The sequence below is a fragment of the Schistocerca americana genome, chromosome 2 (genome assembly GCF_021461395.2).
Source record: "Schistocerca americana isolate TAMUIC-IGC-003095 chromosome 2, iqSchAmer2.1, whole genome shotgun sequence".
NCBI classification, from domain to species: domain Eukaryota; kingdom Metazoa; phylum Arthropoda; class Insecta; order Orthoptera; family Acrididae; genus Schistocerca; species Schistocerca americana.
Window position 1 is genome coordinate 841,974,419 of NC_060120.1, and position 27,925 is coordinate 842,002,343.

At 41.2% G+C, this 27,925-nt stretch overlaps 1 protein-coding gene across 1 annotated transcript; it reads right to left on the bottom strand.

Annotated features, from left to right (window-relative positions):
• Positions 1-235: 235 nt before the first annotated feature.
• LOC124593755 (dnaJ homolog shv) lies at positions 236-27,373 on the bottom strand. Its single transcript, XM_047132091.1, has 5 exons — positions 27,218-27,373; positions 26,533-26,914; positions 13,446-13,588; positions 12,805-13,217; positions 236-1,650 (listed from the first exon to the last, which is right to left on the bottom strand). Exons 1-5 carry the CDS (start codon positions 27,343-27,345, stop codon positions 1,586-1,588), a joined length of 1,131 nt encoding a protein of 376 aa, XP_046988047.1. The 5' UTR covers positions 27,346-27,373; the 3' UTR covers positions 236-1,585.
• Positions 27,374-27,925: the final 552 nt, after the last annotated feature.

Consider the following 27,925-nt stretch of genomic DNA (forward strand, 5'->3'; position numbering starts at 1 on the left):
TTAATTGAATGTCTAGTTGCAATAATTTTTGCTTGGCTTTAGCATTAATTTGTAATGAACTACTGAGGATTTTGTACATTATGCAACTACTGTATGGTAATACTTATTAGTTAACACCTACTGTGACTCATACTTTTGCAAATCCATTATTGTGCAAATGGAATATACATGAAATATAAATCATAAGTGTTCCATATGCAATGGAAATTCAGAATCATTCAAACAGTCTTCAATATAACAGTAACTGTCATGTTTATTCATACTGTAGATGCACACGTTCATACATTTTTCAAACACAAATAGTTTAATTTCAGTGGTGTGACCTAGGAAATGTTTGATTGGAGCATAATCTCCAATCAGGCTCAAGAAACATCTCCATCTCTCTCTCTCTCTCTCTCTCTCTCTCTCTCTCTCTCTCTCTCTCTCTCTCTTTCCAGTACAATAATACAACAAAGAATTGTGTATAAATGGTATAGGGATCCAGTCTTTAAGGAGATCTAGTATGGCATATCAGTCTGTGGCAGTAACTTATTTGTGTGTAATAAAGAGCAGGCTTATCTCACAAAACTGCAGGAACTATAATAAATCATCCTCAAAGGCAGTATGCAATGGAAGAAACAAAATACAGAGTTAGAAATCAAAATAATAAATTTTGTACGAAAATTTCAAAACAGCAACTATAAAATGATTTTTAGATTATTTAAACATATTTGCAGCATTATAACTTTCATTTCTATAACAATTACAGTCATAACTGTGTTATGTTGTGAAATTTCACACTTACTACAAAATTCTTCAGAAAGCACTTTTTCATAAATATGACTGTTAAATTAATGTAAGATTATATGTGAGAACTAAATCTCACTAGCAAACACACAGTCAGGTACAAAGGGATTCTTCAACAGAAAGTGAAACACTCTTGTACATTTAAAATTGTGAAGGTATTTGGGAATGTGAAAATGTACTAAATGATAGGTCTCGATTCAATGATTGCAGCAATCGTTACAAAAATTTTCAAAACTGAAGTAATATTATATAAGAAACATCTCCCACTCAAATGACTTGGTACATAGCTGCTTTAACACAAATACCCAACAATTTCACTTCAAACATTTCTGACAACTCCATAACAATAAATAAGCTACAAACTTCTGTAATTCATGCCGCAAAAACATAGAACTAATATCAGTTACGGTGCTCTACAACAAACAGGAGCATCATGCTTCAATGAATCCACATTTACCAAGCTCCACTGTGAAGCTAAACAAGTTCTCAAAATGAAATCCCATTGTCCGTAAGGAACATATTGTATACAGCACACTACTTGGCACACGCAAATTACAAATGTACACAAGTATCTTGCAGCTGTTTAGGTCCTATACATAAAGTATCACATCAATATGCATGGTATGCAACACTGGTACATGAAGTTCACAATATTCAAAATACTTCCCATGTTTTATTCACGCACTCCACACTTTCATTGACAAGATTCTCACACAATTGTCATTATTTCTTGAAAATATGTACAGGAAAGCATTTTCACAATGCCTTTGATTCAATTACAATAGCTGCAGATTTATCATCAAAATCCACGGAGACCATTGTAAACTTTGTTATTTGAATTTTGGTTCAATATTCTCTTTATATCTGAAAAAAAAAACCAGTTATTTAGATATGGTACATGGTACACTATGCCAGGTATTACAGTTATGTTATATTACATTGGAAAATCCTGGGTAGGACACAAGTAACAGTTGGAAACTAGTTTATACACCTAGTTTGTGTGCCTATCTACTGTTCAGTGCCTTAGTTATGGTCCTTTCTAATATCACGGCTGATATAGTAATAGACAAAAGCCTACACATATCAGCAAGGTACTCAAATATTCTGTTCATAACGCAACGGTGATATCTGTGGCAATGAGCACTGATAAGCATACAAACAAGACTGAAAATGCTGCTAAGCTTTTGGTCAACTTCTTTCAGAGCTAAATATGAGCGACAATGTCCTCACATAGCAGCTCAGCTGACATTATGAGGTTATGTCAGATCAAGTGATGTGAGAGAGGAAGAAAGAGAGGAAGGAGAAGGCCTTGTTGGAGCAGAGTGCAGCTGAGGGTTGGATGGGACAGCCAGCAAGAGAAGATGATAAACATGTGGCACTGCTAGTGCTCCATGGCTCAGGTAGGTGGGAGGGGGAGGAGGAAGAGGGAGACGATATGTCCTAGAAACATCGTGAAGTGAAAGAATGAAATGGGAGGGAAAATTAGAACAGAGTAGACAAAGGTCCCACCACTGTAATGACGAACCGTGTGTGTACATGACAGAAGGTACCCCCAACTGTCCCTCTCTTCCGCCTGGAAGCCCTACCAAAGTGCTCACATCATAGAAGTCCAGCACACTCCAGTACCTACTGAAATCCCTAGGCCTCATTCAGAACCTCTTCCACCAAGTCCATCTCCGTCCTTAGCCCAACTAACCACTTGCGCACTCACTTCCTACATTTCAAAATCACTGAAACCTAATCATCCCATTGTATTGTGCTCCCATGGAAACAGTCTTGGCTCTTACTGGCCAACACTTGCAACACATCAGCTGCACCCTAGCTCTCCATATTAACAGGAACCACTTCTGTCATCATCCCTCAAATGTCCCCATATAATTTCCAACAAGACACCGAATCATTACTTTTGATGCCACCTAAATACACAACAATATTCCCCATGTGCATGGTCTTGCAGTTGTCAAATACTACGCCTCCAAACACACCACCTCATACGTCAGACCAACTAAATCCTTACCAACAACAAATGTCTTTCAAGAGCATGACATACAAATAAATCTGCAGCACAGACATTGGAAACTGCATATGCCAACCTGTTTACAAGACATCTATAAGATTTCCTCCTAGACTCCCAAGCACATCTTCATGATTCAGATCTCATTCTTCCACAGCCTCAGTACCTTCTCTCCTACATATTTCACACAGTCCTTGTAAGCTCAACGTACCACATTCCTGGATGTTGACTTCGTAATGAAACTGGACAATGCCTCACACTCATTTTTAGTACATCAGTTGATACATCACTTTAGTATGCAACCTGATACACATATTTCACTTGTAATATGCACAAAGTCCTCATTCTCTGTCTGTTACTAGCAAGTTTGTTTGTTTTATTTTGTTTTGTTTTAGAGCGCAAAAACAACTGGAGTCATACGCGCCCACTTCAAAACTATAGAACATAAAAACAGGGAAGAGTTAAAAAAAAAACGACTAAATGTCAATCCCAGCTGACATAAGACAGCTAAAAACAGGGTCGCAGAGAAAGGACTACTAAAGACACCATACAGAAACAGAGGCCCAAAACTAAAAATTAAATGGTCTTTGCCACATTGCTTTGATGGATAAAAAGTAAAAATGCATTCTACAGCCCACACTTCATTTGCTAAAACGGCTGATACCTCATATGGCAAACCCAAGCAGGAACGTGATCGGTAAAAAAATGGACACACTGTCAGGAAGTGGTGGACAGTTAAAACTTGGGTGCAATGTGTACAAATTGGTGGGGGAGCACCACTTATCAAATGATGCTGGCTAAAAAGGCAGTGCACAATAAGCATCCTAGTTAAAATGACCTCCTCCTGGTAGGAGGGCTGAGAGGATGTTGTCCAAGCCGCTGGGAGAGGTTTAATAATCCTGAGCTTATTCCCATGAAGGGAGGATCAATGGCAATGCCAAAGGCACATCACCTCCTGATAGACAGGAACACAGAGATCATCAGAGGGGACATAGGAACTCGCGGGTTGAGGTACGAGGACTGCAGTCTGGGCAGCAACATCTGGAGACAAACATGACCATGAACCCACATAAACTGCACAGTGGCTCCACCAGGAGCGAGCAAATGAGCTTTCCTTGCCCCGTTGCACTAAGGGATGGGTGGTGGACAGCGTACAGAGACTTCGAAGGGCGCTGAGAGTGTCTGAGCACACGACACAATTGAAAAGTCGATTTCACCAGGTGCACTCCGTGGCCTGATACAAGGCAACGAGCTCGGCTTTTAATACTGAGCAGTGTGCCGGAAGCTGATACCTAAAGACGTGGGCGCCAGTGATGAAAGCACACCTGACACCATGGTCGGTCCAAGAGCCATCAGTGTACACAAAGGTGCTATCGCGAAATTTCATGCAAAGGTCATGAAACTGAAGGCAATAGAGAGAGGCTGGAGTAGTGTCCTTAGGAAGCCAATGAAGACCAACATTAACACGAGCCACTTCATGACGCCAAGGTGGTGAAGGGTTCACATCTACCGGGAAAGTTGCAGGTAGTGTGAAGTTGAGCTGCTGAAGAAAGCACCGAAAGCAAACTCCAGGAGGTAACAGAGAAGAGGGATGCACCCCACACTGGTGATCAAAGAAATCATCAAAGAAGGAGGTATAGGATGGGTGGCCACATATGGCAAACAAATGGCATGCATACCTGCTGAGGAGAAAGTCGCAGCTGTAGGACAGTGGTAGATCAGCAGCTTCAGCATACAGACTGTGAACTGGGTTAGTGTAAAAGGCATCAGTGGCCAAATGGATGCCATGATGGTGAATAGTATTGAGACCGCGTAATAGGGATGGACGTGCAGATGCACAGACAAAGCACCCATAGTCTAGTATCGAACGGACAAGGGACCGGTACAAACGGATTGGCACTCAAGGAAGTACCATTGAGGACACGTAGGGAATTGAGGGACTGCATATAGCAGGATGCCAGATAAGACACATGGTAGGATCACGAGTGTTTCCTATCGAGCATGAAGCCCAAGAATTTCGTAGTTTCAACGAACAGAAGGGCAACAGGACCAAGGTGGAAAGATGGTGGGAGAACCCATTTGCACCAGCAGAAATTCATACAGACGGTTTTGTCAGTGGAAAAAGAAAGCCATTGTCGATGCTCCAGGAGTAAACACAACCAAGATATTGCTGAAGACGTTGCTCAGTAAGACAGGTCAGTGGAGAACTGCAACAGATGACAAAATCACCAACACAAAGGGAGCTGGAGATACTTGGTGGGAGACCGGCCATTATGGGGTTAATAATGATAGCAAAGAGGATGACAGGACAGAACCCAGAGACACACTGTTTTATTGGATAAAGGTGTCTGACAATGCACACGCCTTGAAAACTCAGTCTTTTAAAAATTCCTGAAGGAAACAGGACAGGTAGTCACAGAAGCACCACGTATAAAGAGTACGGAGGATACCAGTTCTCCAGCTGGTGTTGTAGGCCTTCTCCAAATCAAAAAACATGGCCACAATCTGAGATTTCCGCAGGAAACCATTCATGACATGGGTGGACAAAGTAAAGAGATGGCCAACTGCAGGACACCATGCTCGAAATCCATACTGTACAGTCGTTAGTAAACTGCGAGACTCGAGCCACTATACCAGCCATGCATGGATTATACATTCCATCACCTTGCAAATGCAGCTGGTGAGAGAGATGGAGTGGTAGCTAGAAAGAAGGTTTGCGTCCTTAGGGGGCTTAGGTATGGGTATGACGGTGGCTTCATGCCAAAATCCAGGAAATGTGCCCTCTGCCTAAATGCAGTTGTACGTGTTAAGCAGAGATCGCTTGCCCGCAAGAGAAAGGTGCTGCAACATCTGAATGTGGACAGTGTCTGGCCCTGTGGCAGAGAATCAGGACCAAATGAGAGCATGATCTAGCTCCCTCATAGTAAAGGTGGCATTGTAGCACTCACTCCTCCACTTGTTTCTGAAGGAGGAAGGCAGGTTAATAGTGGGAACAACTCTAAATTTCTGCAAAATGGCAGTCCAAGGTGTTGGAAATAGCAACAGAGCCCACAATAACTTCGTCTGCTACTGTCAGGCTGGAAATTGGCGAATGGATCTTGATCCCAGAGTGCTGTCAGAAGTTGGCCCACATGACAGAGGGAGGGCTGGAACTGTTGAAAGAACTAGTGAATGAAATCCAGCTAGCTTTTCTGCTATCCTGAAGAACATGATGACATTTTGCACACATCTGTTTATAATAAATGCAGTTTGCCATTGTTGGATGACTGTCAGAAATGTGGAGATCACATCTCCATGCACAAAGTGCGTCACGGCATGCCTCAGTCCACCAAGGGACACGGACACAGCACGGTAAAGAGGAAGTGAGAGGAATGGAACGTTCTGCAGTGGTAAGGATAATGTTTCTTAGATATTCCACCTTGTCATCACGACTGCAGAAATCCTGTTCTTCAAAATTAGCCAGGGAGGAGTAAAGCTGCCGGTTAGCCTTAGCAAGCTGACGTTTGGGTGTGCATGCAGGTGGGGAAGGAGTCAGCAAACAGATAGCATGTGGGAAATGGTTGCTCGATTAGGTGTCAGAAAGAACGCACCATTCAAGATGATGGGCAAGTTGGGCAGTACAGAAGGATAGGTCCAAATGGGAATAGGTGTGTGAGGTGTCTGAAAGGAATGTGGGTGCTTCAGTGCTAAGGCAGACGAGATTGAGTTGATTAAGATCAGCAAAGAGGGCACCACTCTGACAGGTTCTGGGAGAAGCCCAAAGGGTATGATACGCATTTAAGTCACTGAGTAGCTAAAATGGGGTAAGTAGTTGCCCAATAAGCTGAAGGAAGTCTGCTCTGGTGACACCGAATGATGGAGGGACATAAATGGTACAGAGAGAAAAAGTCACATGAGGAAGGAAAAGGCTAACATCAGCAGCTTGAAGATGAGTAGTCAGGGAGATGAGTTTACTATGAAAGTCATCACATATGAGCAGCATGACATCGCATAAGATGGAATGCTGACCTCAAGGGGAATGTCAAAATGAACTGGGAAGAAATGTGAAAGCTCAAAGTGGTCATGAAGATGCAATTTTGTTTCCTGATGGCAGAGTAATACGGGACACTGTGATGCTGAAAGCAGCCGTAAATCCTCTCTCTGGGACCCAAGACCGGGAACGTTCCACTAGAGGAGAGTGAAGATGAGGAAGAGATGAAGGGGTGTCACCTCGGCAGCTGCCGAGTGACAGCTGTGAAGAGTCACTGCTACAGGGCACAGAAGCAGGAGGATCATGCTCCATAAGGTCCACAGAATCACTGGCTTGCTTGTGCTGTCGGTCTGTGGAGTCCAATGCAGAAAAACGGTTGGTGGTGCACACTGGCAACACAGAGGCTGGCAAGGCTAAGGTGTCACATGGCAACACTGTCGAAGAGGATCTTCGAGTCGGCGAAGGAGAAGACCATCTGCCTTTGGTGGACTTCTTCGAGCCTTTCCGGTTAGCAAAAGAAGACTCAGGTGTTGTTTGGCTGGAGGAACGTAGAAAGTCTTCACAGGAGTATTCCTTTTGTCCTACCAGTTGTGTAGCTGGTGGCTTTTCCCCTTGAGGCAAGGGTTTGTGGCTGGATGGGGGAAGGCGATGCTAACTTGACACTGGGCCATTTCGCAACCTCAGAGCTGAATTTGAGGTCGCATGTCTGCATGGCCATGTCCTTCATGGATCGAGGGGTAACAAGAACGGAACTATGGGTGCCAGCCGGGAGAACGCAGGGTTTACGACGAGCCAATAACTTGCGAATGACTGGGTAAGGCACTTTTCCTTTACCCAGATCTCTTGGACAGCCTGATCATCACGACACACGGGGCAATACCAAGAGGAGGCGGCATGGTCGCCATTGCAATTGATACAGTGGGGTGATGGGAACGGACAATCACCCTCAAGTGCATCCCTACCACAGGTTACACATTTGGCTAGGTACCAACAAGACATTCTAGTGTGGTTGAAACAATGACACTGGTAGCAATGCATCGGGTTTGGAATGTACGGTCAGACTGTGATAATTTCATAGCCTGCTTTGATCTTGGACAGAAGCACCACTCTATCAAAGATGAGAACAAGAGTGCAAATGAGAGCAGGATTTCACAAGGGCAGCAATTGCATCAACACCTTTCTGAATAATAAATGGTTTTACTGTGGCGAACAACTGACTGTCTTCAGTACATGAGACCATGAGGAACTGTGGTGCAGCTGGAATGGTCCGAATCAATAGCTTCATTATGTTTACATTCCATAGACATTTGACTGTGTAGATGATTGGTTCATTGCAAGAAAATCCCCCATGATTGCCAGCATCTTCGATGGTGCGCTCCTTCCAACTGGGGGCACCCTTCACAATGAGGCACACAAGCCTTAGGTGATTGTTCACACCTTCAGAACATGTGATGGAGAGACCAATTGGCCATTTGGGAAGTTCGTAGCTCAAACAATCACCTCTCCTTTGGCCTGGCCTGCACCGGAGGGGTACATGCGACCCCTACCTGTCGACCCGGAGCTGGGAACTGCGCATTACCCAGCCACCTGTTACGCATCAGACGCATGGGCCAGCCTTTAGGAGCGCACAGGGAAGAAGAAGGAAAACGAGGAACCTCAAATGTCGAAGCAGAGTAACGAGAGGAGAAGGTAAACAAAGAAAGCAATAAGGAACAAAAAACAGTGGTGAGACTGTTATTATGCCAGCGACAGACAATGCAGAACATTCCCAATAACACCCCACATGTTCCCCAAGCGAGGGGAAAAAGCGTAGCTAGAGGAGAAACATGCAGCACGGAAGCGAAAAGATGCTGCAATGGCTGCGACCCCGTGGTAGCCAAGCACGAACCGGCGAAAGAGTGGCGAGCCCCCTGGGAGTTTCCTACCAGGTCATTTATTTATGTATGCATATTATATGTGTCAATGTAAAATACTTTTGAGAACTGCATATTCATTCCTGAAAATTTTGTATGATTTGTTTATTATTGATATATTTAATTCTTTTGGATATTTTCTTTATTATAACACATTTACAACTGATATGATTTATTACTGATTACTCACTCAGCTTGGGCAACTGCTTTCAATAATTGATTATCATAATTAGTCTAGCTGTGACCATGGGAGTGTGAGTGTGGGTGTCTGTGTGGTAGTGTTTGCGAGTGTGTGTACCTTTGCTAGAAAAATAGCTAGTGTTTGAAAGTTACTGTGAATGCTGTTTTCCGTTACGTGTGTCTGTACTCCACACATCGAATTGATAGGGTTGAGTAGTTGTCTTTCCTTTACTTTATGTACTGCTCAAGCCAGGGATTCCCATTACTGTTTTCAAGAACTACATAGTGATCAAAACGTACCTCTTGCTGACTTAATTTGAAACTTGTAACTTTCAGTTAATAAGGGAGTGGTAGTTAGAAACTACACTTCCCCAATGATTCCACAAAACCCTCCGTCCACATCAAGCCACTAACAATCAACAGCACCTCCCATTTTGATAGCTGCTATCCCTTCTGCAACAATGAGCAATCCTTTGCAAAGTGTGCTGAAACTCTTACTAAGACATTCAGACAGGTGGCACTACCCTTCAAGACCAGGCTCCAAGCAAATTTTTTCCACCATATCCACATAATGCTTCTAATTCTCCAACCAACCATATGGATCAGCAGCAGATGGATCAGATACCCCTCCCCCTCCCAATTACCCATATCACTCTACACAGAAAGAACTTAATGTCACTGGCCAAGCTTTAAGTAGCAATCACTCATTAGAAAGTGGGAAGGATTGTGGGTTGGTTACTCCTAATTTCTGAGCACAGAAATTAGGAATAACTAACCCACAATCCTTCCCACTTTCTAATGAGTGCCACACTGTGTAAGGGAGTAAGCAGATTTTTAAAATAGTCTGGGAACAATTTATCGTCTTTCTTTATATTTTCACTGATTTGTGTTTATTTATTATGATTCATTACAGTATCATTTTGTTGCTGTTCCACATGAAGGCAAATACAACTGACTGGTTACCACACAGTATTTTCTTTTTTTACTTCTTTTAGCAATATTACAACATTTTGCTAGATGTACAATCGTTGATATGAAAAAATACTCTGTTCTTTGTATTCTGACCCATATTCATTACAAAAAAATGTCTTTCTGTGCTGTCAATTTTGAATGCAAGATGCCTAATTAATATCAGGTTGAATCATCTTTGCAAGAGTTGCATGGGAGGGAATTACTATACTAGTATAATAAACGCACATTTCAAAAGCGTAAGTCAAATTATTTCAAACGCGTAAGTAAAATTATCTTCATCTAAGAAGAAACAGACCACAAAAGAAAACAACGTATTTAACACCTATTCTTTTGTACAGCAAAGGCCACCATTGTAATTAACAACAAATTATTTTATATGTACAGGAGGACACTTAATTTGACGTCACTTGATTTCAGGCCTTTCCAGGATTGAAATTATTATGAAATCTAGACCTTTAGCTGCTTAGAGGCATTGATAAATATCAACGGGGACAGTTGAAAAATTTGTGCCCTGAACAGGGCTCGAACCCGGGACCTTCTGCTTACATGGCAGATGCTCTATCCGACTGAGCCACCGAGGACACAGACAATAGTGCGACTACAGGGACTTATCTCTGTCACGTGCCCCATGAGACCCATACTTTCCAACTTTCTGTCCACACACTACATTTGTAGTGCCCCTGCCCAGGATTAGTTCTGAAAATTTAATATTTTATGCTCATAGCCATTTTGTAAGAGACTGATTTGTAAACTTATTAAACTGTTCAGAATCACACAGCTGTTACTAGATCTACGTTTTTTTTATACTAGGAAAAATAATTTTGAATAGGGGTTTTGTGTGATCTGCAGTAACTATCTTCAAATGTAAGCATGGCTCATTAATCAGACCTTGATTTAAATGATTTTTGATGCACAAACATAGGGATATTTCATGTCTATGATGGAAACCAATTAATAAATGTTCCGCAGATGACCCTCCACCATAAACCATAATCATAATAATAAATGCTCAGAATTTTAATCTCACATGGAAAAATTATTTAAAAGGCTGAAATAATTATTCATTTTTTAGTCTACGATTTTGTGCTGATTTTTTGGCATCCCATTTTAATTTGGCACAAATCACCACCATTTTATGGAGTTCAGCATTTTCAACTATTCTGAACAAATGCTGAAGGAACCAAAATCAAAATTCAAACATAACCATTCTTCCAGAAAAGATTCAGTACAGGATACAGATATTTTTTGCTCTGTTTTGCGAGCTCTATCATATTGCATATGATTCCTTAACAGATTTAATTTTCTCAGTTTTTCAGAAGTCAAGTCATTTTGAGTTCATCATTCAGCTTCAACTAAACCTTCTATTAACATATAACAATAGCTGCATAAAGTGTAACGCGTGGTAGTGGGAGCCATCAGAACCTCTCCCAAAGTGTTATTCTGCCACTCAAAGAATCTAGGAAATCTCCCTATCAGTCCTTTTCTAATAATTACTCTCAACTCCTTCCCACATGGGTCTTACTCCTGTGGAAGACCTATCCTACGCACACACCCAGCAGATCCTACTGCAGTCCTAACAGACATATCCTTCCTTACCAAAGGTAGAACCACCAGTGAAAACAGTCACATTATATACCAAGTCTGCTGTACATCTACATTTATACTCCGCAAGCCACACAACAGTGTGTGGCGGAGGGCAATTTACATCCCACTGTCATTGCCTCCCTTTTCTGTTCCAGTCACGTATGGTTCGTGGGAAGAACGACTGTCTGAAAGCCTCCGTGCGCGCTCGAATCTCTCTAATCTTACATTCATGATCTCCTCGAGAGGTATAAGTAGGGGGAAGCAATATATTCAATACCTCATCCAAAACCACACCCTCTCGAAACCTGGCGAGCAAGCTACACTGCGATGCAGAGCGCCTCTCTTGCAGAGTCTGCCACTTGAGTTTGCTAAACATCTCCGTAACGCTATCACGGTTACCAAATAACCCTGTGACGAAATGCGCCACTCTTCTTTGGATCTTCTCTATCTCCTCCGTCAACCCGATCTGGTACGGATCCCACACTGATGAGCAATACTCAAGTATAGGTCGAACGAGTGTTTTGTAAGACGCCTCCTTTGTTGATGGACTACATTTTCTAAGGACTCTCCCAATGAATCTCAACCTGGTCAACAGTCATTTATTTCGCAAGGCCAACTATCAACTGTCCACTTAGATGAATGGCCACTGCGGAACTGTGGCCAAGAGCAGAACTGACCACCCAGTGACAGACCCTGCTAAACTTCACAGACTGTTCCACAACCTGAGTCAGCTGGCTCTCCAAACCTCCCTAACCTCCCCTTTTCACCTCTGCGACATTCCCACTTCTCTGATGTACATAGAGGGAGGACTTATCCTGACTATAAGTCCTTTAATCCTGCAACCCTCCTAACCTAAATTGCTGTTAGCTGCTGCCCCACATCCAATCTAACATTGTCCCCATCCCCACCCCCTCCCTCCCCCTGTTCACTCATTATGCTACTAACCCACTGCTCCATTTCTTTTTGGGCCACATGCAACCCCTTGTGACTTCACCAACATGAGTTCACCAGTACCACTGTTCTACAATGTTCTCTTGCTGTCTTTCCCTCCCAAACTTCAGCCGCCCTTCCTTCTACCACTCAATGCCCCTCCTTGCTTCTCTAGACCACTCGCATGATACAAACATTCACCCACTCACCCGACACAGCCCCTTATACTCTAGTCGAGGTGTAAAGCTGGGACAAAGTAGTCGGCCAAGACAATGTAGCCCTTCATACGAGTTTTTTTCTGTACTAATTAGCTCTGAAAAAGCTTAGTTATGTTATCGATCTTTTTTAAGTGCCCATAGAACACTCAATGCCTCAACTGTACATTTACTTCTTCAGTTATTTGTATTCAATCCAAAACTTTCCATTATCACACAGAAATAATGGGTGTAGCTTACCTTCTCTCTGTTGTTCTGATAATTCTGTCTTCGGGAATTCAATATCAAATGTTATATACAATGTCCCATGCAAATTGTTATTTTCATAATTTGGCATTCCTTCTCCTTTCTTGCGAATTCTTGCTCCAGGCCATGTTATTTTATCTCTTGTTATCTGTACTTTATGGCCATCAAGATGCTCTATGTCCATCGAAAATCCCACCAAGGCATCTTGCAGTGATAGTGTAACATTTGTGTACAGATCATCACCTCGACGTTCAAATACTGGATGAGGCATTGTATTGATTTTCAAAATTAAATCACCCGGTTCACCATCAAGGTGAGGTTCTCCTTCAGCTACAAACCTAGTTTCTTGCCCATCAACCATTCCAGGTTCAATTTCAATCTCCAGAGTTCGTTCCTCATTAACCAACCTATCCAAAAAATGGAAAAGGATACTTGCATTAATATATATCATGCATCATAGAAAGAACACCCATTTATTGCATTTTTTTTATCTTTCTGCAACAATACCTTAACTAAAGCAGACATCAATCCGAAGATTGTTTTGAAAACCATGGTGCATTAAATTTTTAAAATGCTAATAATCCAATTGTCACTTATAATTATTGCTTCCATATAACCTACAGTGTTGTGCTTACTTAACATTTGGGCATTCATCGCAGACAGTCTGTTGCATCATCTGAAACCTTCCAGGTCCAAGATGCCTGGTGACCATCTCCTGGCGACAATTACATTGTCTTGTCCCTCTAGCTGGTTTCATAACAGGTTTATTCCTGGTAATCTAAGACAAAAAATTAATGTCCATTAATACATTATATACAAACAAAAATACTATATTTAAAGTAAAGAAAAAAACGCAATGTTTGCTAACAACAATACATCAAAGTGAATAGGTTGATTAAAGCCCCCTGGACTAACCTACAATTACAATATGGAGTTCCATATATTCTTCATCGGTTAGCATACTTAAATTTTCCTACATTTTTCGCTGCTACCATAAACTTACTTCCTGAATGTTCTTTTGCTAAAAATGTATTACATTTTCTATAACAACCCAGAAACCTGGGGAAGAAAATCAACTTTCAGGAATTAAGTGTCCATACCTATTATAAAAATGGCTGCACACACACACACACACACACACACACACACACACACACACACACACACACAATTGTATATTCCACATCTCCTCATAAATCAATAAACCAGTTTCAAACAAACTTGGTACATATAACTCACTATCTGAGAAGAATTGCTTTGGCGGCATGAAGTATAGCTTATTACACACGAATACACAGACTTTATTCCTCCAGTATTTGAGAATGAGAGCACTTAGAGACCTGCAACAAACTTTACATATAATTTCAAACCTTGATGCAACATCTACTCACTGACAAACTCCACAAAATGATGAGAGGAAGAAAGTTTCTCCCTTACTACATTTTCACTGCTCGTGGAGTAAAACTGACGCATCAGGCACGGCATTTTAACGTATTACTTCTTTTCTATCAATTGTATTCACAAGACAAGTTGCAGACAATATTTACAGATACCACTGTGCCATACCATGCACGCCTTTAAATTTATTGCTGCTTTGCTACTAACTCTACTCCAAACACCTTTCGCAGATAGCATTCACATATGCCACCAAATGTACCTGCAAAACCATATCACTGTACGACATACAGGTCCAGAGATATGACGTCAGACATTGAGCTGCATGAAAATGAAATTACAGAATGAAATTAGTGACTCATGCAGGTGAGATATATTGATAAATTTGAGATATACATGACAAATGCATATGCGGTCAAAGCTGCAGATAAAAAAAAAAAAAAATCCTAAACTCCTGGATCAATTTCAGTCAAACTTGGTACACGTTACTGTTTGAGTAGAAATACTATGGGAGTAAGAACCAGCACCTCATACTCAGGTGGGGCTGATAATGTGGAGAGTATGAGGGAGGGGGGAAAAGATGGACAGACAATTATGGGTAGGTGGAAATGGGCGCAGAGAGAGAGCGCGGGGGGGGGGGGGGGGGGCAGGAGGGAATGTACAGAAAGGTTATCAAAGGAGACTGACAGAGAGGGGGGAGGTGGAGAAGAAGTAACAAAATTGGAATAAACATGCACCAGGACAACTCAGCTACTTTAGTTATAAAAGAACAGAAGAAGTGAACAGACTAGAAAAATTGCATAACAGAATCAAACAGCGAGGTGCTGACTTCCTGTAAATTCATTTCAATCATTGAACATTTAACTCAATTTTGTAAGTTGAGAATCATTTTTATTTTTTACTAGCTGAATAACCAGTGTTGCCTGGATATGAATGTAGCACAATTCTATTACTCTTCAAGATCATGTTGGGGAGTATTTTGAAAAATGCTTTAACGCAAATGGAGACCTGGGTGAGCAGGGAGAAACTGAGGAGAAAGGAGAGGGACTGCAAACAGAAGATGACTTAACACGAAGAGCAATGCAAGATGCATTGGCAAAAATGAAAGGAGGGAAGTCTCCCAGGTTTGGATGAGCTGAGTGTAGAGATGGTCAGAGCAGCAGAACAAGTTGGGATACAATGGCTCTATCAATGATAAAAACTGTGTGGAAAGAGAGGGGACCCCAGAAGACAAAATGAAGGAATAATTGTCACTATCTTCAAGGAAGGTAATAGGAAAGTGTACAGAAACTATCGAGGAATCATGGTGATGAGCCTTTGTGCAAAGATCTTTGTGAAAGTTTAGAAAACACGAATTCGAATAAAATTAGAAGGAAGACTGACAGAAGATCAACACGAGTTCACAGCAGGAACATCCAGAGCAGATCTAATTTTCACAGTAAGGCATCAACAGGAACAACACTATGAATATGGACATTGGAGATTGAAAAACCATATGACAGCGTATGTAAAAATAAATTATGGAAGTCCTTACAAAACAAAGACGTAAAAAAGCAGACTGTATTAAGGACAAGAGAAATGTGCAACAAGAGTGTGCTCTAAGTAAAAATGGAAGGAAGGCGATCACATTGGCTGGAAGAGAAGAATGGCTTAACGCACGGAAGACCACTCTCACCACACTCTCCACTGCGATGATGGGTGAGATAATGGCCAGAGTGGCACGAGTAATTGGTGAAGGAAAGATGAAAGCAGTGGTGCTTGCACACTACTTTACGATTTGATAAAACAAGGAAAAGCAAGTGCAGGAGCAGTTGGATATATAGTAAAAAATAGTATAATAATATGGGATGAAAGTCAGCATAAGTAGGTATGAAATAATTATCACAACCAGAAAGAAGGAGAGAATTATGACTAGAATAACAATTGGGGATGGTGGAGTGTTTCATGTATCAGGGGACCTTAATGGAAGAAACAACATAGAAGTAAATGAGTGAAAAAGACAAGCAGAAAAATATCGGCAGACTGTAAGAAGCTTAATATGAAGCTAAGGTATTCTGAGGAACACAATACGGGTTACATATTGGGTGAACTATGTGTGAGGTGTATGTCTCGGTGACATGGATGATGAAAGAGAGAGAAGCAAAATGTAAGCTAGTGAGATGAAATTCTTTAGAAATAGTACTGACGTGACAAAGATTGATAAGTTAATGAATGTGAGGATCACAGAATTAGTTAACAAGAAGACAATACAGGAAAGGCTAGAGGAATCACAGCTTAGATGTTATGAACATGTTAAGCAAATGGAGAAGAGGAGGATACCCAGAAAGATACACAAGATGAAAAGGAAGGGACAAAGACAAGGAAGACCGTAAGACAGGTGGCTGAAAGGAATAAAGGATTGCATGCAAAACAAAGAAGAATACTGGGTTAAGGTGCAGATGGGCAGATGGTGGGAGGACAGAAGATGATTGAGAGGCTGCTGTTCCAAACAGACCCAACTAGCAGCTGGAAACAGTACAAGTTGTTGATGACCTACTGAATATGAGATGTTTGGTAGACAATACTTTGAACTACACTTTAAGTTTCCTTGACTGTTTTATATAATCAAACTGCAGCATGGTCACTAATATATTTGTGCTCTAGTGATTTTTTCCAAGCACAAAATTAAGTACTAGTCTTCCTTTAGGCTGACTTCAAACAATTAATTACTTAAGATTGTCACATGATGTCAATTATCCTCCTGCCAGCAATACAGTAACCAGAAACTGGAATTCTTGGCCCTCATTCTGTAGCCACTTTCACTGCATAAAGAACTGTTTCTCCCAGTTCTCAAACAGAAAATCCTTCTGGGCAAAAAAATTTCACCTATTTCAGATAAAAACTATATCTCTAGACCTAATTAAAATTAAGAATAAGTGTTGGCCATGCTTAGCAACACTATAGAGATACACCACATGTGAATTTCAGATTGTGTGTGCATGTAGGAGGGACTTTAAACCATATATTTGCTATGAGTTAAATATTGACAAAAATCTCAATTTTCTGAAGCTTGTAGATAACAAATGCAATGTGGCATGAAACTTTAAAATCTCCTTTTGCTGAATCAGGTATTTCACATAACCAACAAGAATAATATAAACTACGTCAATGAGTCCAATAATTTTTCTGATGTGGTGGCTGCTTGCTGACAATGAGAGTTGCAACACTGTTGCAAGTTTGGAGCTTAAATGTCAATTCCAACTAACTTAAATTGGTCTACACATATTGAAAGTACTGTAATTACAAATCCAGATAAAAACTTGGGAAACACACAGAGAGCAGATATGAAATGTAAGGAATTCTATCGGGTCTGCCTTGCCTTATTGTTCTCCTTTGCAGGGCAGCCTACATGTCACAGGCAAGAATACGCTCTACGTTGCGTTGTAGTAGTATTGGCCTGTCCTATTGACCTCCTCTGTAGTGCATCCTATACTTCAGGGGCAAAAAATGGTTTTCCAACCACTGACACACAGGCTGCCCTTCATGATGGCCTGATTGTCGGAGTAGTATCGGCGAGCATTATCGACCCAACTTGCAGGAGCTACATGTGTGTAAGGGCGAAGCTGAGGGAAGTTTGCAGTGGATAGAGGGAACAAATAGGAACAGAGGGTGGCAGGACGGGGTGGACAAAGAAAGGGGTTCAGAAGGGGCAGACAAAGAGACGGGGAGGAGGTATGTTGTGTGAGTAGTATCAGCATGTCTTTCAGGGGCTACATTTGCAAATGAACACCGGTAACCAGGAGGAGGGGAGGCAGACGCTTAGTGAGAAAAGTGGACAGGATGAGGTGGACACAGAAAGGCAGAGGAAGAGATGGACAGACAGTAAGAGGAAGGAGGTAAAGGTCCAAAAAAGGAAGGGGGAGGAGGCGACAGGCCAAAGAAAGGGAGGGGGGAGGAGGTGACAGGCCAAAGGGAGGGGTGAGGAGGTGATGGGCCAAAGGGAGGGGGGAGGAGGTGACGGGCCAAAGGAAGAGGTGAGGAGGTGATGTGCCACAGGGCGGCGGGGGAGGAGGAGACGATGGGACAAAGGGGGGGAGGAGATGACGGGACAAAGGGGGGAGGGGAGGAGGAGATGACAGGACAAAGGGGGGGAGGAGGGGACGACGGGACAAAGGGGGGAGGAGGGGACGACGGGACAAAGGGGGGAGGAGGGGACGACGGGACAAAGGGGGGAGGAGGAGACGATGGGACAAAGGGGGGGAGGAGGAGACGATGGGACAAAGGGGGGGAGGAGGAGACGATGGGACAAAGGGGGGGAGGAGGAGACGATGGGACAAAGGGGGGGAGGAGGAGACGATGGGACAAAGGGGGGGAGGAGGAGACGATGGGACAAAGGGGGGGAGGAGGAGACGATGGGACAAAGAGGAGGAGGAGGAGACGATGGGACAAAGGGGGGGGAGGAGGAGACGATGGGACAAAGGGGGGGAAGAGGAGACGATGGGCCAAAGGGGAGAAGATACAGTTGAGGGGGGGACTAGAATGGGGGGGGAGAGGAGATAGAGAGAGTCGGAAGGAGCACATGTACAGACAAATGCAGAAGGATGAGGTTTTTTTTATGGTTTTAGGGCGCAAAACTGCTAAAGGATGAGGTTATCAGAGAGACAGGGGGAGATGAGGTTATCAAAGAGACAGGGGGAGATAAAAGAGATTGTTACAGAAAGTGGGGAAGGAAGAGATGTGTGCAATACGAGTGACAAAAGCATACTGGTGAAAAGGCATGTACATACTAGCCTTTCCCCCAGGGCTCTCCTGCATATGCATTTGACATGTACATTGAACACAGAGCCTCCTCCCCTTCTCTGAAACCACCTCTTTCTGTCTCTGTCTGCCCACCTTATTCTCCCACCTTTATCCATCTCCTCCTTGCCACACTCTGTCTCTTCACCTCCTCCTGCCTCGCTTTGTCCATTTCCTCCACCCCCTCTCTCTGATTGTATCTTCCTCCCCTCCCTCTGTCCATACCCTCCTTTTTCTCTCCTTTTCCTACTTGCCCACTATCCTTCTACACCTTCCACCCATCTCATACATCTCCCCTTCCTCTTCCCTCTCTGTCCACTTCCTCCTCACAATCACTGTGTTCATCCCCTCCTCTACCCATATCAAACTGTCCCCATCCATGTTCATTGGCCCATTTAACCCCTGCAATACAGTTCAATAAAGTGGGGCAATACTATTCCCACCACCTGCCTGCCACACGGTGCAAGCTGTACACCAGGGGCTTGAAAAATCATTTATTTGCCTCTAACATACAGGCAGCATGCAAAACAGGTTAATATAGCATGCTGATACTATTCCAACACAACATGCCTGTAATACAGGGCAGCTTACATGTGAGGCCCTGATAATACTCCAACACAATATGCCTGTCACACAGGGCACCTTACATGTCAGACACTGGAAAACCTGCACCTGACATGTGGACAACCTTGCAAAGCAAATGGATTTGGAAGGCCAATACTGTTCCCACACAGTCGTGCAAGGCAGCCTATATGCCTGGGGCAGGAAAAGACTCATTTTGCCCATATCTCCGCTGTATTGGAGCTAGGAGGTTATAAATTCCACAGTGCTGATAGTTGTGAGGTCTGCTGTTTCTGTGCCAAATGTGGCTGAAATCGAGCCAAACCCAAGAAATAGCAGGCCCCGCACGTGTGTGTGTGTGTGTGTGTGTGTGTGTGTGTGTGTGTGTGTGTGTAGAGAGAGAGAGAGAGAGAGAGAGAGAGAGAGAGAGAGAGAGAGAGTGAGGCATTTAAAATTGTTTGTCTGAATGTCTGGCGAAAGACACATCGGATTAGAAGAAGGAGTAATAAACGTTGTTCACCTCGAAGAGGGAAATCCATTAGCATAATGTTCAAGTCCCCTGCACCACTCTCGGGCGGGGGCAAGAGGGGAGGGGGAGAGGGTGGTGACCTTGAAATCTTAAATAGGACTGTCCATTTTTTATTGCAGATTTGGATTCTCCATGAAAAAATTTGTAACTTTTGTATGAACAATTTCTTTCATGACAGATGGCACCGTAATTGGCAAACATGGTAATGAGGCAACAATTGTTGCAGAACAGTACTATCTCAAAAAAATGTACATCCGATTAAGATAATTGAAGTACTTTTTTGATATTTTTGATAATGCTACCATGTGACACCTCCACAATTTAATGAAGCACAGACCACGATAATGCGCTCAGTCCGCGGTCAGATTGTGCATGTTACTTCAGTGATTCGGACTGTACACATCTCATCACGATTGTTCCACGATGTTAACGATTGCAGTAAGGTTCGATGTCAGTGCCGCGTATTTTCAGGCTCATAAAAACGTTGTTGGAGGTCGTCAAAGGCATGCTACTCTGTTCCCTGATACGATTGTTCCATCAGCAATGACTTTTCGCAGTACTGTCCACCAGTTTACTGAAACGGAAAGTGTTAAACCTAGAGAAAGGGTTCAACTGTGGACTGTGACAAACAAAAACAACAGAGTGAGAGTTTTACTGCGGTTGTCGCAAATCCTCACATTAGTTCTTGCCAAACCACAAGAGGTTCAGGAATTTCACAAAGAAGTGTTCTGCACATACTGCATTCACACAAATGGCATCCATTTCATTTATCGCTGCGTGAAGAACTGCATGGTGACGATTTTCACAATCACCTGAATTTCTGCAATTGGATACAGGAACAACTGGCAGTCAATTAGAATTTCATTTCACAGATACTTTTATCCAATGAATCAAATCGCGGTCAAGTGAATCGACATAATATGCAGTATTGGTCAGTGGAGAATCCCCATAGGATAAGGCAAGTTGAACATCAACACCCTTGGAGTGTTAACACTTGGTGCAGTATTTTACGTACGCAGGTAACTTTCCTGCACTTCATAGAAGGTAATGTACAGTGACATTGTGGACGGTGTTTTATCCACAATAATGGACGATGTTCCACACATTCACCCGATTTGACTTCTGCTAATTTTTTCTGTGGGGATGGCTAAAATAGAGAGTTTACATGGATGTACCAACAACCCCTTAATAAATGCGGCAGCAAATTCGCAATGAAAGTGCAAATATTGGTGCAGAGACATTAATACATGTTGGATTGTCATTCACACACTGAGTTGCAATGTGTAAGAAACAATGGCCAACATATCAAACATTTGCTGCATTGAAACACTTGAGAGAGGCAAGGTGACTCACAGTAATCAAGGACCGCGAGCTAGTGAGAGGCACGGGGACTCACAGCAATCAAGCGCCGCGAAGTGGTAACACTAAATGCAGTCTAAGAATGCATTGCAGGAGGGCAGACAGTGTCACATGTTAGCATTTTCCCAAATATCAAATAATGTACTTTGATTTTCCGAACTGGATGTGCATTTTTGTGAGAGATTACTGTTTTCCAACAATTGTCACCCCATATTCGTATGTGCCGATTACGGCACTATCTATCATGAAACGAAAGAAATGTTTCATACAAAAGTTATGTATTTTTTCATGGAGAATCCAAATCTGCAATATAAAATAGGAGTTGCTTTTTAAGATTTCAAAGACACCCCCCCTCCCCAGGGATTGTGCAGGGGAGTCGAGCGTTATGTTAATGGATGTCTCTCTTTGAGGTGAACAACATTTATTACCATTTTTTAAAAATCTGATGAGCAGAGAGAGAGAGAGAGAGAGAGAGAGAGAGAGAGAGGGGGGGGGGGGGCTGTGAAGCGCAATGTGCATGGGCTCAATAAGCTTCCTTTACTCGCCACTACACCTTTGAGCTGTGATTGTAATTTAAGGGTTGCATTTGTATTATCCTGTATTTGTGTGGTATATTTGTTTGGTTTCCTATCATATTGTGCTTGTGATAGGCCCATTGGTATTTCAATAGTGATTGTGTATTGAGATATTGAGACTGTTCTGTATTAGTCATGATTTCTGTATTTTTGTACCGGATGCAACAGTTTTATCTAGTGCACGGAAGTTCTCGCAACAGGTGAGGGACCCTGCGTCAGGTATTCAATTCTGCAGAAATTAGGAGTCATCAGCAATTACTGTAAGTAATACATATGTAGTTACTAATATGAAGTTGAGCAAGGCCCTCTTTCAAGAATATCTGATGCTGACACTGGTGGTCATTGTCATGTTGACTCATTTTCTTTACAAAATCATCTGCCTGCTACATCATGCATGAATCTGGGGTTGCTTGTAGTGCTGTTGTTGACTGGCTTTCTTTATGTTGAGCGGTTTGTGAGGAATTTATTAAGTATCGGGATTTAATGGACGGGGTGGGGGGAAAAGGTTCACAGACTTGAAATTGATGAACCACATTTTAGGAAGAGAGGGAGTGGAAGGGGACATGATGTTGTTGGCCTTGTCTCTCTGGGCCAGTTATTTCAGGTAGGAGTTGTGCAAATGTTTTTATGGTGGTAATGAATCATACTACACAGGTTCTCACATCTTTAATAGAAGAGTATTTAGCAGAGGTGGCAACTATGATGTCTCATGCACTTTTGTCTTACAAGGGGTTGGGCCATAGGTGGCACAATCACTTGGTGGTGAATCATAACATTAAATTTAAGAATTATGAGACTGAAGTATGAACCAACACTATTGAGGAATACTGAAGAGCCATTAAATCTGTTGTTGAAAGGGGTAAGAGGTGGTACTCTGTTCTTCAGGTCCATTTGCAAGAGTATTGTTGGAAAACAAGCATTCTGGAGAGGTTTTGTGTTTTTCAAGTTTTTATGAAATTATTTGGGAAAATGTACAGGCCACATGTTTCCAGTTGAGTGTGGTTGGATTTTCTATTTTTGTAGTTTTTTGTATTTTGGTCCTTCTTTCAAGAGGTATGAAGGGGAATTTTTAAAGCTTTTGTTTAGTTGGGTGGAGAGGGTGGCTCGGCTCAGTTGAGGGAGGGAGCAGTTTGGTTGGGTTGGTGCGGTGTGTTGCCTGTGTTCCTTGTGGAGATGGTTCCAATAGGTGTGGGAGGTGTTTCATGGCTTGGCATTCCATTCTGTTAACTGCTGGGTATTACTATTGTTTTGATTCTTGTAGATTAAGTTGTATCTGAGTAGTTTAGTTTTCACTGTATTTTATGGTTTTTTTTGGTGATGTGTTGGTGTCAGCTTGATCTTTCACTCATCTGTAATTCCATGTCAAGTATGTTACATTTTTCTAATGAATCTAGTTTCCTTATGTTTTAGTTGCTTTTTCATTTTTGTGTTGGCATCTTACCTTGTGTAATACACCTGAATTTATTTTTTCAATATTGCACTCCGTTAGATTTTGTTATTTTGTGTGAAGAGTGTAGAGCGATCTTTTTAGGATTAGTTTTTTGGTATCTCTGTACTTCAGCCATACAGTTAAATTTTAGTTTCTGATTTCACATTCTTTTTTTTTTTTTTTGTGATTAGTCATTAGAAGGGTATTGTGATTTTCCTTATGATTTACTTTTTTGGTATCTCTCTCTGTAACTGTGCTACACAGGTCAATTCTAACAGCCAATTCCAAGCTTTGTTACATTATGCGATTTTTGGCAATATCTTCTTCCTGTCACTGTCTTTTTTCATGTATTTTACTAGTAATTAAGTTAGTTCTTAAGTTATATGTTAGTTTCAAGCCACCCAGAACCCCATTTTCTCATCTTGTCCTGTTTCTATATTCATTATTAACAGCTCCCACAATTTTGTAATTCGTGATTGCATTTTGGTACTGTGGAAACTTATGAGTATTTATTGCCATTATGAAATTCTGTGCATTTTTCACCACTGGGTCCAGTATGATGCCACTGATCAAAGCTGGAATCATATGCTAGAATTTATCCTTGCAAACATGTTACCTTGAAGATTTTTACTTCTATTTAAACAATGAAAAGTCCAGAGACATTATCTGCATCTCCTGACTGAAGTTCAATGACAAATGTGGACCTCCTGTATCACAATAGTACAGTTAACATATACAGTATTAAATGTAAATATTGCAGCAGGGTATCAGGATTTAGGGCCCACATAGCCCAAGTTCTAAATCCCCTGTCCAGCCATCAAAATTTCCCTCGGCCAACTCTACTCTTCTCTTAGAAGATGTAAAATAAAACTCCAAAAGCTAGTAGTACTGCTATCTATATTTATTTGTTTTTACTGACTGTACTGTGAGTTAAACTAAGAGCAAGTACGGGAGTGAGAAACTGATGAGAACAAATGCACTTAGGGTAAAGGTATTAGAACTACTGTTACATTTCAGCTGTGCAACTTAAGTAAGTTTAACGTCAAATGCAGCCAACCGATGAACATTTACCCAATTCGCGCAGTCCAAAGCCTAGCTATACAATGCCTAACAACCCTGGGTAAAAAAGGAACTTCCACCCACTAGTACAAGAATAGCTCAAAGAAACTATTACTCAATATGCAGTACCATCTCTTTTTTATATACATAAAAAAGGGGAGAACAAATAAACAATGTAATCAAAAGTGCTTACACTAATACAACAAACACCCATTTTGCATTACACAACAGAACAGCAGGTACCAACCTTAGAGGCATTCATCAAATACTTGTCATAAGATATTACTGTAATGTCAAACTACTCATCAGCTTTCCACCTGCTGAAGAACACAGCATGTAAGAAATACGGTATATTTTGATAGTCACAGCAGACTGGGTGTTACTGCAAAAAAAGTGGGTAGTCACACGTGTGAAAGCATGTAACAACATTCCACATAATGCTAAGGCAGACCAGTTAGCAAAACAAGCTGAGTACAAAGAGCAAAGACATCTTGATAAAGTCCTAGCATCCTACTTCACATCCCACTTAAAGCAACAAACTGTAAGAAGAATGTGCAGAACAATGGCAAACACATTATCCGGATTAAGTACACCACTACACAAACATATACAACCACAGATCCAGTGATGAGATTGGTGCATAACAATGAAACGCCCCTAAAAAATATTCTACAACCATTCTGCGACAGATGTAATTATGTATGCTAAAAAAATTGTTGTCATGAATATAACAAACTGCTTCTACCATGAAGAAGATAAAACACACCGTAAAAAGTTGTCAACCTGAAATATAGTTTGAACACCATGCACCTATGGGAGATAAGATGCTCTTCCCTTGGTCTGATCTTTGAGTTGATTTACCCAGGCAGTTTCAGGGGACCTAGAAATAATGTAGACTCCAAGCCACAATGTGACTTGGTACTTTTCAAACTAACAAAGCACTTCCAGAGGTGAAAGAAGTGATACAGAATAGATTAATTCTAGGAAGGACTCACATCATATAAACATGTAAAAATATGTCTCTTGAAATTTGTGAATTTAAGAAAATGGTTGTGAACTTGCATAATTAACTATTAACTGACCCAGGTACACAGCTGACTTCTACAGAGACCAAAATGCACAGCACTACACAATCATATCTAACCAATTAAAGAAGGATGTAAAAAAAAATTATAACAGTATGTAGCAATGAAACTATGTCACACAACTAAAACCTATAAGGGAAGTATATATATATATTTTTTTGAAGATATGAAATGGTGAATTGGTTTCCAATGACAACATGAAAATTTAAAAACATGTTCTGGTCAACCTGTGAAGTCTCTCTGAATTCAACAGTTTTCAATATAGAACCTTTTTTAATATGCTTAATCTCCCATAGATAACATCCAAAAATCTAGCAGCTCAACTAATATGATCTACAGCTTTACAAATAAAGGAGAATTCAAATTTTTACCAAATCTGCAACCGGTTTTGCACCACTTATCGGTGCATCCTCACACAATCTGTACAAAAACTAATATAATAAGAGCTCATATAAACTATTCAATCCCCCAATTCTGAGATGTAAATTAAACTTTTAAATAGCCAGTTTCTTTTTAATGAAACACGAAAGTACTCTCACTATTTATAACATACGTTACTATGTCTTGACGAAATTCACATAGACCCTAGTTCCCTGGATCACTTTTGATAGTGTTGTGTTTTGAGCAGATCTGATCAATTACATTATACTTACTCTGGCTATCAGCAAAATTGTACTACAAAAACTGTTTCGGGAGGGGTAGGTAGTGTATGAAGCTTCGGTCAAGACAAATATACAAACAATCTGAAAATTATTGAGTAACAGCAATATAAATCCATTCAAACAGGTGATGAGAGCTGGTTCTTGTATGCAAATTAATTAACTAAGAAAACCCCAATCAAACATGCAATATTTCTGTAACACATACTCGTAAACAAAAACCTGCATGTAAAGTGAACAAATAGACCACAAACAATGAAGATCGAAATTAACTAGTAAATTAGGTATAACTTACTTCCACGAAATTTCCACTATATAGTTCTTCCAATGTCACATACAAATCCATAATAATGTTAGCACCTTTAGGTGTTTCTTGCTGGTTGCTAGAACCTCCTCCAAAAAACCCAAAATCCCCAAAAAAGCTTGCAAATGGATCGGCGCCATTCATCATGCCATCCTTCTTCAAACACTCTTCGCCACATTGGTCGTATTTCCGCCTCTTCTCTTCATCAGAGAGAACTTCGTACGCGGCACCAAGGTCTTGAAACTTTTGTGAAGCATCAGGGTCATCAGGATTTTTATCAGGATGGAGCTCCTTCGCCAGACGGCGATACGCCTTCTTTATTTGATTTAAGTTTGCACTTCGTGATACTCCCAATATGTTGTAAAAATCACGTCTGCAATAAATAGTTGAAAGATTACAACAGGACTTCCTTAAACATGCACAACCTGCTGGGCACACCACTAGTGAAGGTACTAATGAGTGTGTTAAGAACCGTACACGCGCATACAACTTAATTAGTGAGAAATTTTCATTTTGTTAAGTGATACAGCTAATGAATTTTTTATTCTGATAAAATACTCCACGAACATGTGATTTACGATTCACTGTGTACAGACAGACAACGTACAAAAAATACTACAGATATAAAATGCAACTCCTCTACAAATAAGGTTTAACGTGTATTTTACATACTTACCCTGCCAGCACTATCAGCACATTAAAAAACAAATTTACACATAGCAGAAGACACACACCCGCAGATGCCATCCTCCCGCACGGCACAGTTGTTTTGGTTGGATGTGTTTGATGTTGATTGGTCCACATGCTACAGAAGCGCAAACGACGTGGCGCAAAAATGATATTCAATGACAGTAGAAAGTTGTTGTTATTTCCATGTATTTTGCCATTTCTGTTCAAAATATTTGTAAAATAGTAATAATGTAAACGACTTGTTGCATTTAGCTAACGTATTTTCACCGTACAAATTCAAATTATGTTTAATATTTTTTATCCGGAATGTTGTCAGTACTATGAATAGTCAAACTGTCAAAGCCGTCGATTGACTTCTACAGCAAGATACAAAAACCGGAAAACTTTATAAACGAAAAAGGAGAAATCTATCGAAATAACGAGAACACTGAATATGTTGACAACAGATCAGTTTTAAGATACATTTTAACATAGATTACGACTGCAGAGAAAAATTAAAGAAACAATAGCTCTTATTGTCGATATACCGTTTCCCCGTGTTACATGAAACACTTTGGAAATTCGCAGACGTCCTGCATCACAACAATGAAAGAAAGCACAATGAAATGAATTCCAGACTTCGAGCTATGCTCCCAGTTTAGTTTTACAATAGGTAATAAAATTATAAATCCATATTTACTATTACACAAATAGG